Below are 13,640 nucleotides of genomic sequence, written 5' to 3' on the forward strand. Positions count from 1 at the left end.
TCCTGAACGTTGGCACCAGGTAGGCAACGCCACATACGGGAGTCTTGATCCTAGTGGTCACATTGCCTATTCCCCTAATGATATTATCCCTGATTCCAACTCCATTTCTCTTCTCTTCCACCACTTGAATGGCTCCCTGTACCACTGTGCTGTTGTCACATTGCTCATCCTCCCTACAGTCCCTGCTCTTGTCCACACCAGGAGCACGAATGTGGAACCTGTTGAACAAGATCTGGGGCTCCTGTAACTTTACCTCCTGGATCCCTCTATCTGCCTCACTCAGTCAAACCTTCCTGTCCCTGACTACTGGCCTAACTTGAGGTAGTTAATCTAAGGGGTGTGACCACCTCCTAGCAGCATCCAGGTACCTCTCCACCTCCCTGATGTCATAGAGGTTTACAGCACAGAAACAGGCCCTTCAGCCCAACTTGTCCACGTAGCCCTTTTTTTAAATCCCTAAGCTAATCCCAATTGCCCACATTTGGCCTATATCCCTCTACACCCATCTTACCCATGTAACTGTCTAAATGCTTTTTAAAAGACAAAAGTGTACCCACCTCTACTACTGCCTCTGGCAGCTTGTTCCAGACACTCACCACCCTCTGGGTGAAAAAATTGCCCCTCTGGAACCTTTCCCCTCTGGAACCTTTCCCCTCTGGAACCTTTCCCCTCTGGAACCTTAAACCTATGCCCTCTAGTTTTAGACTTCCCTACTTTTGGGAAAAGATATTGACTATCTAGCTTATCTGTGCCCCTCATTATTTTTTTGATCTCTGTTAGATCACCCCTCAGCCTCCTACACTCCAGAGAATAAAGTCCCAGTCTATTTAGCTTCTCCTTATGACTGAATCAAAGTCCCGGTAGCATCCTAGCAAATCTTTTGTGCACTCTTTCTAGTTTTATAATATCCTTTCTATAATAGGGTGACCAGAGCTGTACACAGTATTCCAGATGTGGCCTCACCAATGTGTTGCAGTGTCTGGAGCTCGGATTCCAGCTCATTAACTCTGAGCCATGGCTCCTCGAGCTGCTAACACTTACTCCAGATGTGTTCATCAGGGGTGACGATGGGGTCCACCAGCTCCCACATCGTGCAGGTGCAACATATCAGCTAGCGGTCCTTCCCTATTGTAGAATTTTACAGCAAGAAAGGAGGTCATTCAGCCCATCTTGGCTGTACTGGCTCCTGAAAGAGTTACTCAGCAATTCCCATCCTCCAGCCCTGTCTCCATAGCCCTCTAAATTAATCATATATGTCCAGCTCTCTTTCAAAACCTCTGTCATTGTTCCCAATAGCACATTCCAAATCTTGACGACTCCATGAGTAAATAAGTTTTCCTTATCTCATCCGAGCTGTCTTGCTGACCATCTGGAAATTTGACCCCCTAGTCACTGACATACCAACTGGTGGAAACAGAATATTGTTCTTTCCCCTGTCAAAATTGTTCAGAATTTTGAACACCTTGATAAGGTCGCCACTTAATCTTCTCTGCTCCAAGGAGAAAAGACCCAATTTCTTGAATCTTTCCTTGTATCCTTCCTTGTTCAAGAAGGGATGTAGAGACAACCCTAGTAATTATAGACCAGTGAGCAAGTTTTGGAAAGGATTATAAGAGAGAGGATTTATAATCATCTAGAAAGGAATAATTTGATTAGGGACAGTCAACACGATTTTGTGAAGGGTAGGTCATGCCTCACAAACCTTATTGAGTTCTTTGAGAAGGTGACCAAAGAGGTGGATGAGGGTAAAGCAGTTGATGTGGTGTATATGGATTTTAGCAAAGCGTTTGATAAGGTTCCCCATGGTAAGCTATTGCAGAAAGTATGGAGGCATGGGATTGAGGGTGATTTAGCAGTTTGGATCAGGAATTGGCTAGCTGATAGAAGACAGAGGGTGGTGGTTGATGGGAAATATTCAACCTGGAGTTCAGTTACAAGTGGTGTACCTCAAGGATCTGTTTTGGGGCCACTGCTGTTTGTCATTTTTATAAATGACCTAGATGAGGGTGTAGAAGGATGGGTTAGTAAATTTGCGAATGACACTAAAGTCAGTGGAGTTGTGGACAGTGCGGATGGATGTTGCAGGTTACAGAGGGACATAGATAAGCTGCAGAGCTGGGCTGAGAGGTGGCAAACGAAGTTTAATGCGGAAAAGTGTGAGGTGATTCACTTTGGAAGGAGTAACAGGATTACAGAGTACTGGGCTAATGGCAGGGCTCTTGGCTGTGTGGATGAGCAGAGATCTCAGTGTTCATGTGCATAGATCCCTAAAAGTTGGCACCCAGGTTGATAAGGTTGTTAAGAAGGCGTACGGTGTGTTAGCTTTTATTGGTAGAGGAATCGAATTTCAGAGCTGTGAGGTCATGTTGCAACTGTACAGAACTCTGGTGTGGCCACACTTGGAGTATTGCGTACAGTTCTGGTCGCCGCATTGTAAGAAAGATGTGGAGGTATTGGAAAGGGTGCAGAGGAGGTTTACCAGGATGTTGCCTGGTATGGTGAGAAGGTCTTATGAGGAAAGGCTGAGGGACTTGAGGCTGTTTTCGTTGCAGAGAAGGAGGTTAAGATGTGACTTAATAAAGGCATATAAGGTGATCAAAGGATTAGATAGGGTGGATAGTGAAAGCCTTTTTCCTTGGATAGAGATGGCTAGCATGAGGGATGACAGATATAGGACAGATGTCAGAGGTAGGTTCTTTACTCAGAGGGTAGTAAGGGCGTGGAATGCCCTGCCTGCAGCAGTTGTGGACTCGCCAACATTAAGGGCATTTAAATGGTCATTTGATAAGCATATGAATAGTATTTGAATAGTTTAGATTAGGTGGGCTTTAGATTGGTTTCACAGGTTGGCGCAACATCGAGGCCTGAAAGGCCTGTACTGCGCTGTAATGTTCTATGTTCTTAAAAAGGTGCCCAGAACTGAACACAATATCCAAATATGGTCTGGCTAATGTAGAGATAGAACATAGAACACTACAGCACAAACAGGCCCTTCGGCCCACGAGTTGCGCCGATCACATCAACACCTACCAACCTACAGACCTATCTATAACCCTCAATCTCGTTAAACCCCATATACTCATCCAGAAGTCTTTTAAAAGACCCCAGCGAGTTCGCCTCCACCACCACTGACGGCAGCCGATTCCACTCACTCACCACCCTCTGAGTGAAAAACTTACCCCTAACATCACTTCTGAACTTCCCTCCCTGCACCTTAAACCTGTGTCCTCTCGTAGCAACCATTTCAACCCGGGGAAATAGCCTCTGAGAGTCCACCCTATCTATTCCTCTCAACATTTTGTAAACTTCTATCAGGTCGCCTCTCAACCTTCGTCTCTCCAGGGAAACGAGTCCCAGCTCCCTCAACCTAACTTCATAAGGCATGCCTCCCAATCCAGGCAACATCCTTGTAAATCTCCTCTGTACCCTCTCAATAGCTTCTACATCTTTCCTATAGTGAGGCGACCAGAACTGCGCACAATACTCTAAATGAGGCCTGACAAGGGTCTTATAAAGTTGCAGCATTACCCCCCGATTCCTAAACTCAATCCCTCGATTAATGAAGGCCGGTACACCATACGCCTTCTTGACCACATCCTCCACCTGCGAGGCCGATTTAAGAGTCCTGTGGACCCGGACCCCAAGATCCTTCTGCTCTTCAACACTACTCAGACTTCTGCCCTTGATAGTGTACTCGTTCATCCTGTTGGTTCTGCCAAAATGGACAACTACACATTTATCCGCGTTGAAGTCCATCTGCCACTTCTCCGCCCAGTCCTGCATCCTATCTATGTCCTGCTGCAACTTTTGACATCCTTCCAAACCATCCACAACACCACCGACCTTAGTGTCATCAGCGAACTTATTTACCCATCCCTAGCATTAGATCCAGCATTAGTTCCTTGTTTTTATACTTTATCTCTATTTATAAACCCAAGGATCATATCTGCCGCCTTAACTGTTTCAACCTGCCTGGCCATCTTCAGAGAATGATGCACTTGAACCCCAAGGTCCCTGTGCTCCTGTACTCCCCTCAAAGTCAGACCATTGAGCCTGGATCATCGCCTCATGTTTCTTCTACTAAAATGCATGACCTCACATTTTGCTGCATTGAAGTTCATCTGCAAGGTGTCTGCCCATTCGGCCAACTTGGCAACATCCCTCTGAAATCACTCAGCATCATCCTCACAATTCACTATTTCATTTAATTAGTATTTAATTTTGTTTTTAATTTTTAACTGGTTTTTAGGTTCTTGATCTGTGAAGTATTTTTACTTTTTATCTTTAATCTGAAAGGAACTTTGAATAGGTCATTCAAACTAGCAGTTACTTACCAATCAATGAAATTACTGCTTTCCTGTGATGACACTCCTGTTGCATTTCACACTCTGTCCACTGGATAGTCAGAAACTTTTTCCCAAGGTGGAAGAGTCAATTATGAGGGGGCACAGTTTTAAGGTGTGAGGGGCACGGTTTAAAGGAGATGTACGAGGCAGGTTTTTTACTTAGAAGATGGTGGGTGCCTGGAACTCACTGCCGGGGCAGATATGATGGTGTGTTTTCAGGGACATAAGAACATAAGAAATAGGAGCAGGAGTAGGCCATCTGGCCCTTCGAGCCTGCCCCGCCATTCAATAAGATCATGGCTGATCTGTCGTGGCTCAGTTCCACATTCCCGACCTCTCCCCATAACCCTTAATCCCCTCTCTTATCAAAAACCCATCAACCCGCTTCTTAAAAATATTTAGCGAGGCAGCCTCCACCACTTCAACGGGCAGAGAATTCCAGAGATTCACCACCCTTTGAGTGAAGAAGTTCCTCCTCAACTCCGTTCTAAACCGCCTCCCCTTTATCTTGAGGCTGTGCCCCCTAGTCCTACTGTCTTTTTTGAGCGGGAAGAGTCTCTCCACCTCTATCCTATCCATCCCATTCATCATATTATACGTCTCAATGAGATCTCCCCTCATTCTTCTAAACTCTAACGAGTACAAGCCTAGTTTATTCAGCCTCTCCTCATAGCTCAACCCCCTCAACTCCGGTATCAGCCTAGTAAACCTCCTCTGCACTCCCTCCAAGGCCAAAATATCCTTGCGCAGGTGCGGCGCCCAAAACTGCACACAGTACTCCAGCTGCGGCCTCACCAATGCCCTATACAGCTGCAGCAAGACCTCCCTACTTTTATATTCAATCCCCCTCGCTATGAAGGCCAGCATCCCATTCGCCTTCCTGACCACCTGCTGCACCTGCAAGCTGGGTTTTTGCGACTCATGCACAAGGACCCCGAGGTCCCTCTGCACCGTCGCCTGCTGCAGTTTTTCGCCACGTAAGTAATAGTCCTTCCTACCATTCTTCCTACCAAAGTGGACCACCTCACACTTGCCAACATTAAATTCCATTTGCCATTTCCTGGCCCATTCGCCCAGCCTATCTAGATCCTTCTGCAGACTCTCCACACCCTCCGCACAATTTGCCTTTCCCCCAATCTTGGTGTCATCAGCAAATTTCGACACCCTGCACTTGGTTCCCTCCTCCAGATCATCTATATAAATGGTAAATAGCTGAGGCCCCAGCACCGACCCCTGGGGCACCCCACTAGTCACCAACCGCCAATCCGAATAGCCCCCATTAACCCCCACTCTCTGCCTCCTATTTGACAACCAATCCTCTATCCACGCTAACACCCTACCTCCAACTCCATGTCCTATGACCTTCTGCAGTAACCTCTTGTGAGGTACCTTATCAAACGCCTTCTGAAAATCCAGAAAGACCACATCCACCGGCTCTCCTCTATCCACCGCCCTAGACACATCCTCATAGAACTCCAGTAAATTTGTCAGACACGACTTCCCTTTAATGAAACCGTGCTGCGTCTGCTCTATCAAGCAATTCCCTTCAAGATGCCTCGCAATTTCCTCCTTAATGACAGATTCTATCATTTTACCTACCACAGACGTTAAACTAACCGGCCTATAATTCCCCGCCTTTTGCCTGGCACCCTTCTTAAACAACGGCGTAACATTAGCTGTTTTCCAATCTTCCGGCACTTCCCCGGAATCCAGCGACGTCTGGAAAATAACCACCAAGGCATCCACTATCACCTCCGCCATTTCTTTCAGAACCCTCGGATGCATTCCATCCGGTCCTGGGGACTTGTCCACAATCAGCCCCTCCAGTCTGTCGCGCACCACCTCTCTAGTAACAGTAGTGTCATTAAGACCCTCCAGTCCTACCACCTTTCCATCACTAACACCCGGCAAATTATTCACGTCCTCCTCCGTGAAGACAGAAACAAAAAAGTTATTCAAGACCTTAGCCATATCCCCATCCCCTACCACTAGGTCCCCTTTCTCATCCTCTAAAGGACCAACGTTCACCCTAGCCAGCCTTGACAAATGCATGAATTGGATGGGAATAGAGGGATATGGTCCCCGGAAGGGTTCGGGGTTTTAGTTCAGTCAGGCAGCATGGTTGATGCAGGTTTGGACGGCTGAAGGGCCTATTCCTGTGCTGTAATTTTCTTTGTTCCTTGTGCAGTAGCCCAGTATGGTAACCCTCGTAGGTCTGGCTGTCCGTACTTCTGAGAAAGTCAAGCCTCATTTTATGGAATGTAGGTTTCGCTGACGAGGCCAGCATTTTGTTCTTAGTTGCCCTTCAGAAGGTGGTGGTGAGCTACTGTCTTGAACTGCTGCAGTCCCTGAGGTGTAGGTACACCCACAGTGATGTTAGGGAGGGAGCTCCAGGATTTTAACCCAGCGACAACGAAGGGACAGTGATACGTTACCAAGATTTGGGTAGGGTGGAATCTCCAGGTGGTGTTCCCAGGTACCTGCTGCTCTTGTCCTTCTAGGTGATAGTCATGGCTGTGCAAGCTGTCTCCTAAGGAACCTAAAGCATATAGCAAAAGGAAAGAAGAAATCCATTTTTTTGTAAAGCACAAACACTGGCCTCAGCTTTTTACCATTTATATAGATGATCTGGAGGAGGGAACCGAGTGTAGGGTGTCGAAATTTGCTGATGACACCAAGATTGGGGGAACGGCAAATTGTGCGGAGGGTGTGGAGAGTCTGCAGAAGGATCTAGATAGGCTGGGCGAATGGGCCAGGAAATGGCAAATGGAATTTAATGTTGGCAAGTGTGAGGTGGTCCACTTTGGTCGGAAGAATGGTAGGAAGGACTATTACTTACGGGGTGAAAAACTGCAGCAGGCGACGGTGCAGAGGGACCTCGGGGTCCTTGTGCATGAGTCGCAAAAACCCAGCTTGCAGGTGCAGCAGGTGGTCAGGAAGGCGAATGGGATGCTGGCCTTCATCGCGAGGGGGATTGAATATAAAAGTAGGGAGGTCTTGCTGCAGCTGTATAGGGCATTGGTGAGGCCGCAGCTGGAGTACTGTGTGCAGTTTTGGGCGCCGCACCTGCGCAAGGATATTTTGGCCTTGGAGGGAGTGCAGAGGAGGTTTACTAGGCTGATACCGGAGTTGAGGGGGTTGAGCTATGAGGAGAGGCTGAATAAACTGGGCTTGTACTCGTTAGAGTTTAGAAGAATGAGGGGAGATCTCATTGAGACGTATAAGATGATGAATGGGATGGATAGGATAGAGGTGGAGAGACTCTTCCCGCTCAGAAAGGACAGTAGGACTAGGGGGCACAGACTCAAGATAAAAGGGGGGCGGTTTAGAACGGAGTTGAGGAGGAACTTCTTCACTCAAAGGGTGGTGAATATCTGGAATTCTCTGCCCGTTGAAGTGGTGGAGGCTACCTCGCTAAATATTTTTAAGACGCGGGTTGATGGGTTTTTGATAAGAGAGGGGATTAAGGGTTATGGGGAGAGGGCAGGAATGTGGAACTGAGCAGCGACAGATCAGCCATGATCTTATTGAATGGCGGGGCAGGCTCAAAGGGCTAGATGGCCTACTCCTGCTCCTATTTCTTATGTTCTTATGTTCTGACCCCAATCCACTCCATGCTATAATAGTGCCCTAAAATGAATATCCTCCAATTGAGCTGTCCCATGACTGCTCCTTAAATTGGTGTATATGTTACCATCCCCTTGGTGCATACAACTCACTGAATAACCTTGAGGGTGGGACCTTCAGGACTATAGTTAGTCATTCTATTCCTGGCCCTTCCTCCCACCTTCAGCAGTGACTATTTCTCTACGGCAGCAGCAGTTCCTGGATGCAGCATTCCTTTCCTGGCTTCATCCCAGCGTATTGAGGTCTGGTACATTCCATCCCAAATTAAACCTCCGTTCTTATCAATGCTTCTCATAGACATGGAAAGGACAGGTAGACTTTGCAATATCCAAGTTGTTTGTGCATCCTTTAATGTCTTCCCATCTGCCTTTGATGTTATGGCCATCATAAGGTTACTCATAACCCAGGGCCATAATCCTAGGCTCGCTGAATGCTGCAAGAAGAAGAACTTCTGATAAACAAATGACAACTTATCTTTCAGGCTAGAATATAAAAATATAATCTAAATAACCAGCTCTGTGCTCCCATATGAAAAACAAGGTCTGGGAAACACGTCACTAGTGACCGTTCTGATTAATTAATGAAAACACAATCATAACTGGGTAAAATAAATATCTACCAAGTAAGTTTTAATACAAAGTAACTAAATATTCACTGAAAATCAACAGAAAAGCATCATTAAAATGAAAAAAATACAAGATTGCAGTAATTAGTGTCTGCAGCTTCAGGTCTATATAATGATATACATTCTGTATTTTACTGTGCTGTCTTCCTGTGCATTACTTTGATATTCAAGCATGTAACTAAATTCATTCTGCACAGAGATGAAAAAAATTAGAACTTTGTCAGGCAGTTGTCTTTATTAAACTAAGTTGGTGAGATAGAAAACCCTCGCATGCAATGTATATGATATGGTACCAATTATAGAATTATGCTCATGTACACAGGGGTCCTGAGGAGATTGAATGACTTCTTTATTGCTTGTATTATTGTCTCAGCAAGAAAAGTCTCCAAGGAGCCTCTTGTGTTTGTACCTTTTGCATCAGTCTAATTATTCCAATAATGCTGTTTCATTAATGCCCCTTCAGTAAGCCTGTACAATACCTCCTGTTTATTCACTAAAGACAAACTGCCTTGACTCTTCAAGTGCCTAACACAAATCCCATCAAGATCATTTCACTTCTCCACACTTTACTGACAGATTATATTTCTCAATTTCTTCTTCCACAGGGTTTATGAGATTATATCTCCACTTTTGCAGAGAGTGAGCTTGTTTCATTTCTGCATTGTAAGTTCTGACATGGGCATCTATCAGATTAGATTTCTCCATTAGGAGGCTTTTGGAAGAACTTATTTTCTGTAGCCTAGAAAGTGGAGGCTTTCATCAGCTGCAGTGAAATATTATTTCCACATGACCTGTGACACAGGGCATGTTTATGTTTTAGTCACAAGTAAGGCTTACATTAACACTGCAATGAAGTTACTGTGAAATTCCCCTAGTTGCCACACCCCAGTGCCTGTTCAGGTCAATGCACCTAACCAGCATGTCTTTCAGACTTTGGGAGGAAACTGGAGCACCTGGAGGAAACCCACGCAGACATGGGGAGAACGTGCAAACACCACACATAGTGACCCAAGCTGGGAATCGAACCCAGGTCCCTGGAGCTGTAAGGCAGCAGTGCTGACCACTGTGCCACCCGTAAAGATTCATTGTGTTGTGTACTTTATCTAATGATCAAAGCTGTACTCTGTCACAGAATCTATCACATCTCCTTAAAGAAGAAGAGACAAAGTGAGGATGTAACTCACGTTGGTGCAAAAACTCATCATCATTCCTTTGTTCTTTCCAGTGACAATTTCATCTGCTGGATTTCTGGAAAGCCTCAGGAAGCTGGATTTAACATACAACAATACTATTGATGATGAATCTTGGGTAATGTTTTTCCAGGAATTAAATGGCCTAAAGGAGCTCTCGGAGTTGGACATTGGTGTGCGACCTTTGACTCACCGAGAATGTGGCCTTTGGTTGATGGTTCTTCTGGACAGCCTGTCTCGATGTCCCTCGCTCACAGAGTTAGGGATGAATAACTGGGTTCTTAGTGCTTCACAACAAGAGCTTCTGGACACTTTCAATAAGGACAATAAAAGGAACATCCATTTTGCCTACTAGTTACCCAGCACATGTTGAGCTCACAACGCAGGTTATTTTTAATATCCTTTCGAAATGGGTAATTTTTATTCAAGGCATTTCTTACCCACCCAGTTATGGTTCCAGGCTGACACCAGTCTCCTTTTCATACCTCAGCACCTTTGTGCACTGAGTGCGTTCTGTCAGTATCTTGAAACACACTGAAAGTTTATGGTCAAAGACAGGGGGTGATTGTGAAAGGAAGGGATTGCTCCCTGTCAGCTGGTTCTCAGACACTGAGCTGCTTTAATTTGCACAGTCAGCATGCTGATGTTTGTTCATGTAATTGTTGATTCTGATGAATTGTCTACACTCTGAAGATTAAATGCCAGTTTATTTTCAACATTTTTCTGCTTTTTTTCCACTGTGTTTTTCCCAAAGGCACTTACCATTAAGAACAATGAAACAATTAAGAACAGAGAAAGCGGGAAAGTGGAACTGATCCACTTCAGATCAGCCATGATCTTATTGAATGGCGGGGCAGGCTCGAAGGGCTAGATGGCCTACTCCTGCTCCTATTTCTTATGTTCTTATAACAATACGGATTGCTTCCTTTCAGTACAGAACATGAGTTGTCTCGTTAGATTTGCCACTTACAGCTTATCTTTGCAACGAATCCTTGCGTTCTCTGACCTATTTGCCCTGTGGTTTTACAATTACCAGACCCTTTGTGCCAGTGCAGGATCTTCTGTTGCAGCCGGAGACAGAAGTCAGTAGCAAAGTCCCGATGGATTGTTACCCGACTGAATGTCTGAGAATCTCATACCTGAGCTCAGCCTCAACACAAAGCTCGACCCCCCCCCGCCCCCCACACCCCCAGGCAGCAGAATCTCAGAGAAAAGAGCTTATTTCCAAGCAGATTCCAGACCTTAGAGAGAGCAAGAGATACAGAGCAAGTGACCTCTCCCTAAAGATCCCAAAAAGCAGACTGCCCTCCCTGAGTCATTTGATCTTATCTAGTAATCAACCCTAATCAAGGTCCACTCTGAAATATCCCAGGGGAAAACACAAAATAACAGAACCCTCCATTAGTTCAGATCAAAACAAACTTGGTAGCAATTAAGGTCAGTTGTGTTGCTGTAGATCCAAGAAAATGGCTCCAAGTCCATGGAGCAGATGCTGCACCAGAAACAGGAGTGTAAAACTTTCCATGGGATTTAGAATGGAACAAATCGCTGCACGTGAATTCTAATTCCCTTTGCTATGTCCAAACAGTTATTTTGGTTTTCAAAGTCCTTAAACATCAAAATGAAGTAATCTTTTCCCAGAAGCTTGAACTGTTCATGGATTTAGTCAAAGAGCCTGTTCCTTAGCTTCCCAACTTTACATCTGTGCCATTAGGGTCATTCAGGAGACCACTTCTGCTCCTGTCTTATTAACTGACCTTTGTTCCACCATCAGGCAGTCCAGCCTCTTTGTTCACTCTGAATTTTCACCATCACTTTCTGCATGTTCTTTGGCAAAGACAAATGTCAGAAATCTCCTCAAAAAATTCTAAATGTTGAATTTGTATGTATGAACTGAGAAAGAGCGTCTGCAACAATAATTTAACAATAGTGGCTTAAAAATGGCTATTCTGGCTGAGAGTGAAGCATGCTGGGTATTTTGGTCAACTTGAAGATTAAAAGCAGATGTAGGTGGTAAAGAGGCTGTGACCTGGGGGCTGTGACCTTCAACTTCCTGTGTTGGTCAGATCAGGGAAGTTGTTTACATTAACTGAGACATGTTCCCCCACTGAAATTTTGATGTCCTGACCAGGCTCATTGCCCAGTACTAGGTCCAGTATAGCTCCCTCTTGAGTAAGACTATCACCACATTGTCCCAAAAAACTTCCTGGACACATTTTACAAATTCCTCCCTGACAGGACCCCCAGCCCCAAGGGATTTCCAGTCTATATCATGGAAATGAAAATCTCCAACTACAACTATTAATAAGTGCGAGGTGATTCGTTTTGGTAGGACAAACTTGAATGCGGATTACAGGGTCAATGGCAGGGTTCTGAGGAACGTGGAGGAATGGAGAGATCTTGGGGTTCGTATCCACAGATCTCTGAAGGTTGCCACTCAAGTGGGTAGAGCCATGAAGGCGGCTTATAACGTGTTAGCGTTTATTAATGGGGGGGGTTTGAGTTTAAGAGCCGTGGGGTTATGCTGCAACTGCACTGGAATTTGGCGAGACCATATTTGGAATATTGTGTTCAGTTCTGGTCACCTCACTATAAGAAGGATGTGGAAGCATTGGAGAGAGTGCAGAGGAGATTTACCAGGATGCTGCCTGGTTTGGAGAGTAGGTCTTATGAGGAAAGGTTGAGGGAGCTGGGACTTTTCTCTTTAGAGCGGAGGAGGATGAGAGGCGTCTTAGTAGAGGTTTATAAGATGATGAGGGGGGGTTAGATAGAGTGGACGTGCAGAGACTATTTCCTCGGGTGGATGTAGCTGTTACTAGGGGGCACAACTATAAGGTTCATGGTGGGAGATATAGGAGGGATGTCCGAGGTAGATTCTTCACTCAGAGAGTGGTTGGGGTGTGGAATGCACTGCCTGCTGTGATAGTGGAGTCGGACACTTTAGGAACTTTCAAGCGGTTATTGGATGGGCACATGGAGCACACCAGAATGATGGGGAGTGGGATAGCTTGATCCTGGTTTTGGACATAGCTCAGCACAACAATGAGGGCCGAAGGGCCTGTACTGTACTGTACTGTTTGATGTATGTCTGTGTATTTCTGCTTCTTTGAAGTTCAACTTTTTTTATCTCCACTCTTTGATTTCTCCTCTTGTCTTAACCGGCAACTTTGTGATCCTGTTCCCACACCATCAGGAAAAATCCCAGGATATGCTTCCTTTAACATCTCAGTTGTTTGATTCTCCACTGGCTTTTCAACCACAGTAGGCATCACTTCCACCTGTGATCCAGCTGTATTGTTACCCAAGATCAACTGTATTCCTGGACAAGTCACTTTTTCAATCGTTCCTACAACCACTTCACCAGTCTTCAATCTCACCTTGTATAATGGAACACTTCTCACCCTGAATTCCACATATTCCCACCTTCTCTGGCAATACTTCTCACAAATTACACAACTCCTCTCTTCCCATCAAAGACTGACTTGCTCCCGTGTCTTTTAAAACTTTAACTTTTTATCTACTCTTCCTGGTACACCCGTGTAAACTTTACCCATATAAATAAATTCTTTGAAACATACAGTGCTGCAGAGGCCCATGGACCCATCAAGTCTGCACTGATACATTAGAAGCACCTGAACCCCACCTAATCCCAACATTATAGTGATGCTGTAAGGGAAACAGTTATTTTGGACAGCATAGAGCCCTGAATCTTTTTAAGGTAGTCTGGCACTTGCTTATCAACCAATCCTTAACCAGGCTGTACATTCTTTTGCATCTCTTTAGCTTCAACTAAGCTGTAGGGAGACAGAAAAGAAGTTTGAGGACAGCACAGAAGTTAAAGAGAGAACATTA

General features: G+C 45.2%; 1 protein-coding gene across 4 annotated transcripts in view; it reads left to right on the plus strand.

The window, feature by feature from the left end:
- Window positions 1-10,506, plus strand: part of lrrc31 (leucine rich repeat containing 31) — a 113,148-nt gene extending 102,642 nt beyond the window's left edge. For all 4 annotated transcript variants that reach the window (XM_080186153.1, XM_080186152.1, XM_080186155.1 and 1 more), the window contains one exon: window positions 9,824-10,506. In XM_080186153.1, the coding sequence (XP_080042279.1) occupies window positions 9,824-10,143 (320 nt within the window). In that variant the 3' untranslated portion in view covers window positions 10,144-10,506. The remainder of the gene's footprint in view (window positions 1-9,823) is intronic.
- Window positions 10,507-13,640: the final 3,134 nt, after the last annotated feature.

Source organism: Carcharhinus amblyrhynchos, chromosome 3, assembly GCF_965287045.1.
Source record: "Carcharhinus amblyrhynchos chromosome 3, sCarAmb.v2.hapA, whole genome shotgun sequence".
Taxonomy (NCBI): Eukaryota; Metazoa; Chordata; class Chondrichthyes; order Carcharhiniformes; family Carcharhinidae; genus Carcharhinus; species Carcharhinus amblyrhynchos.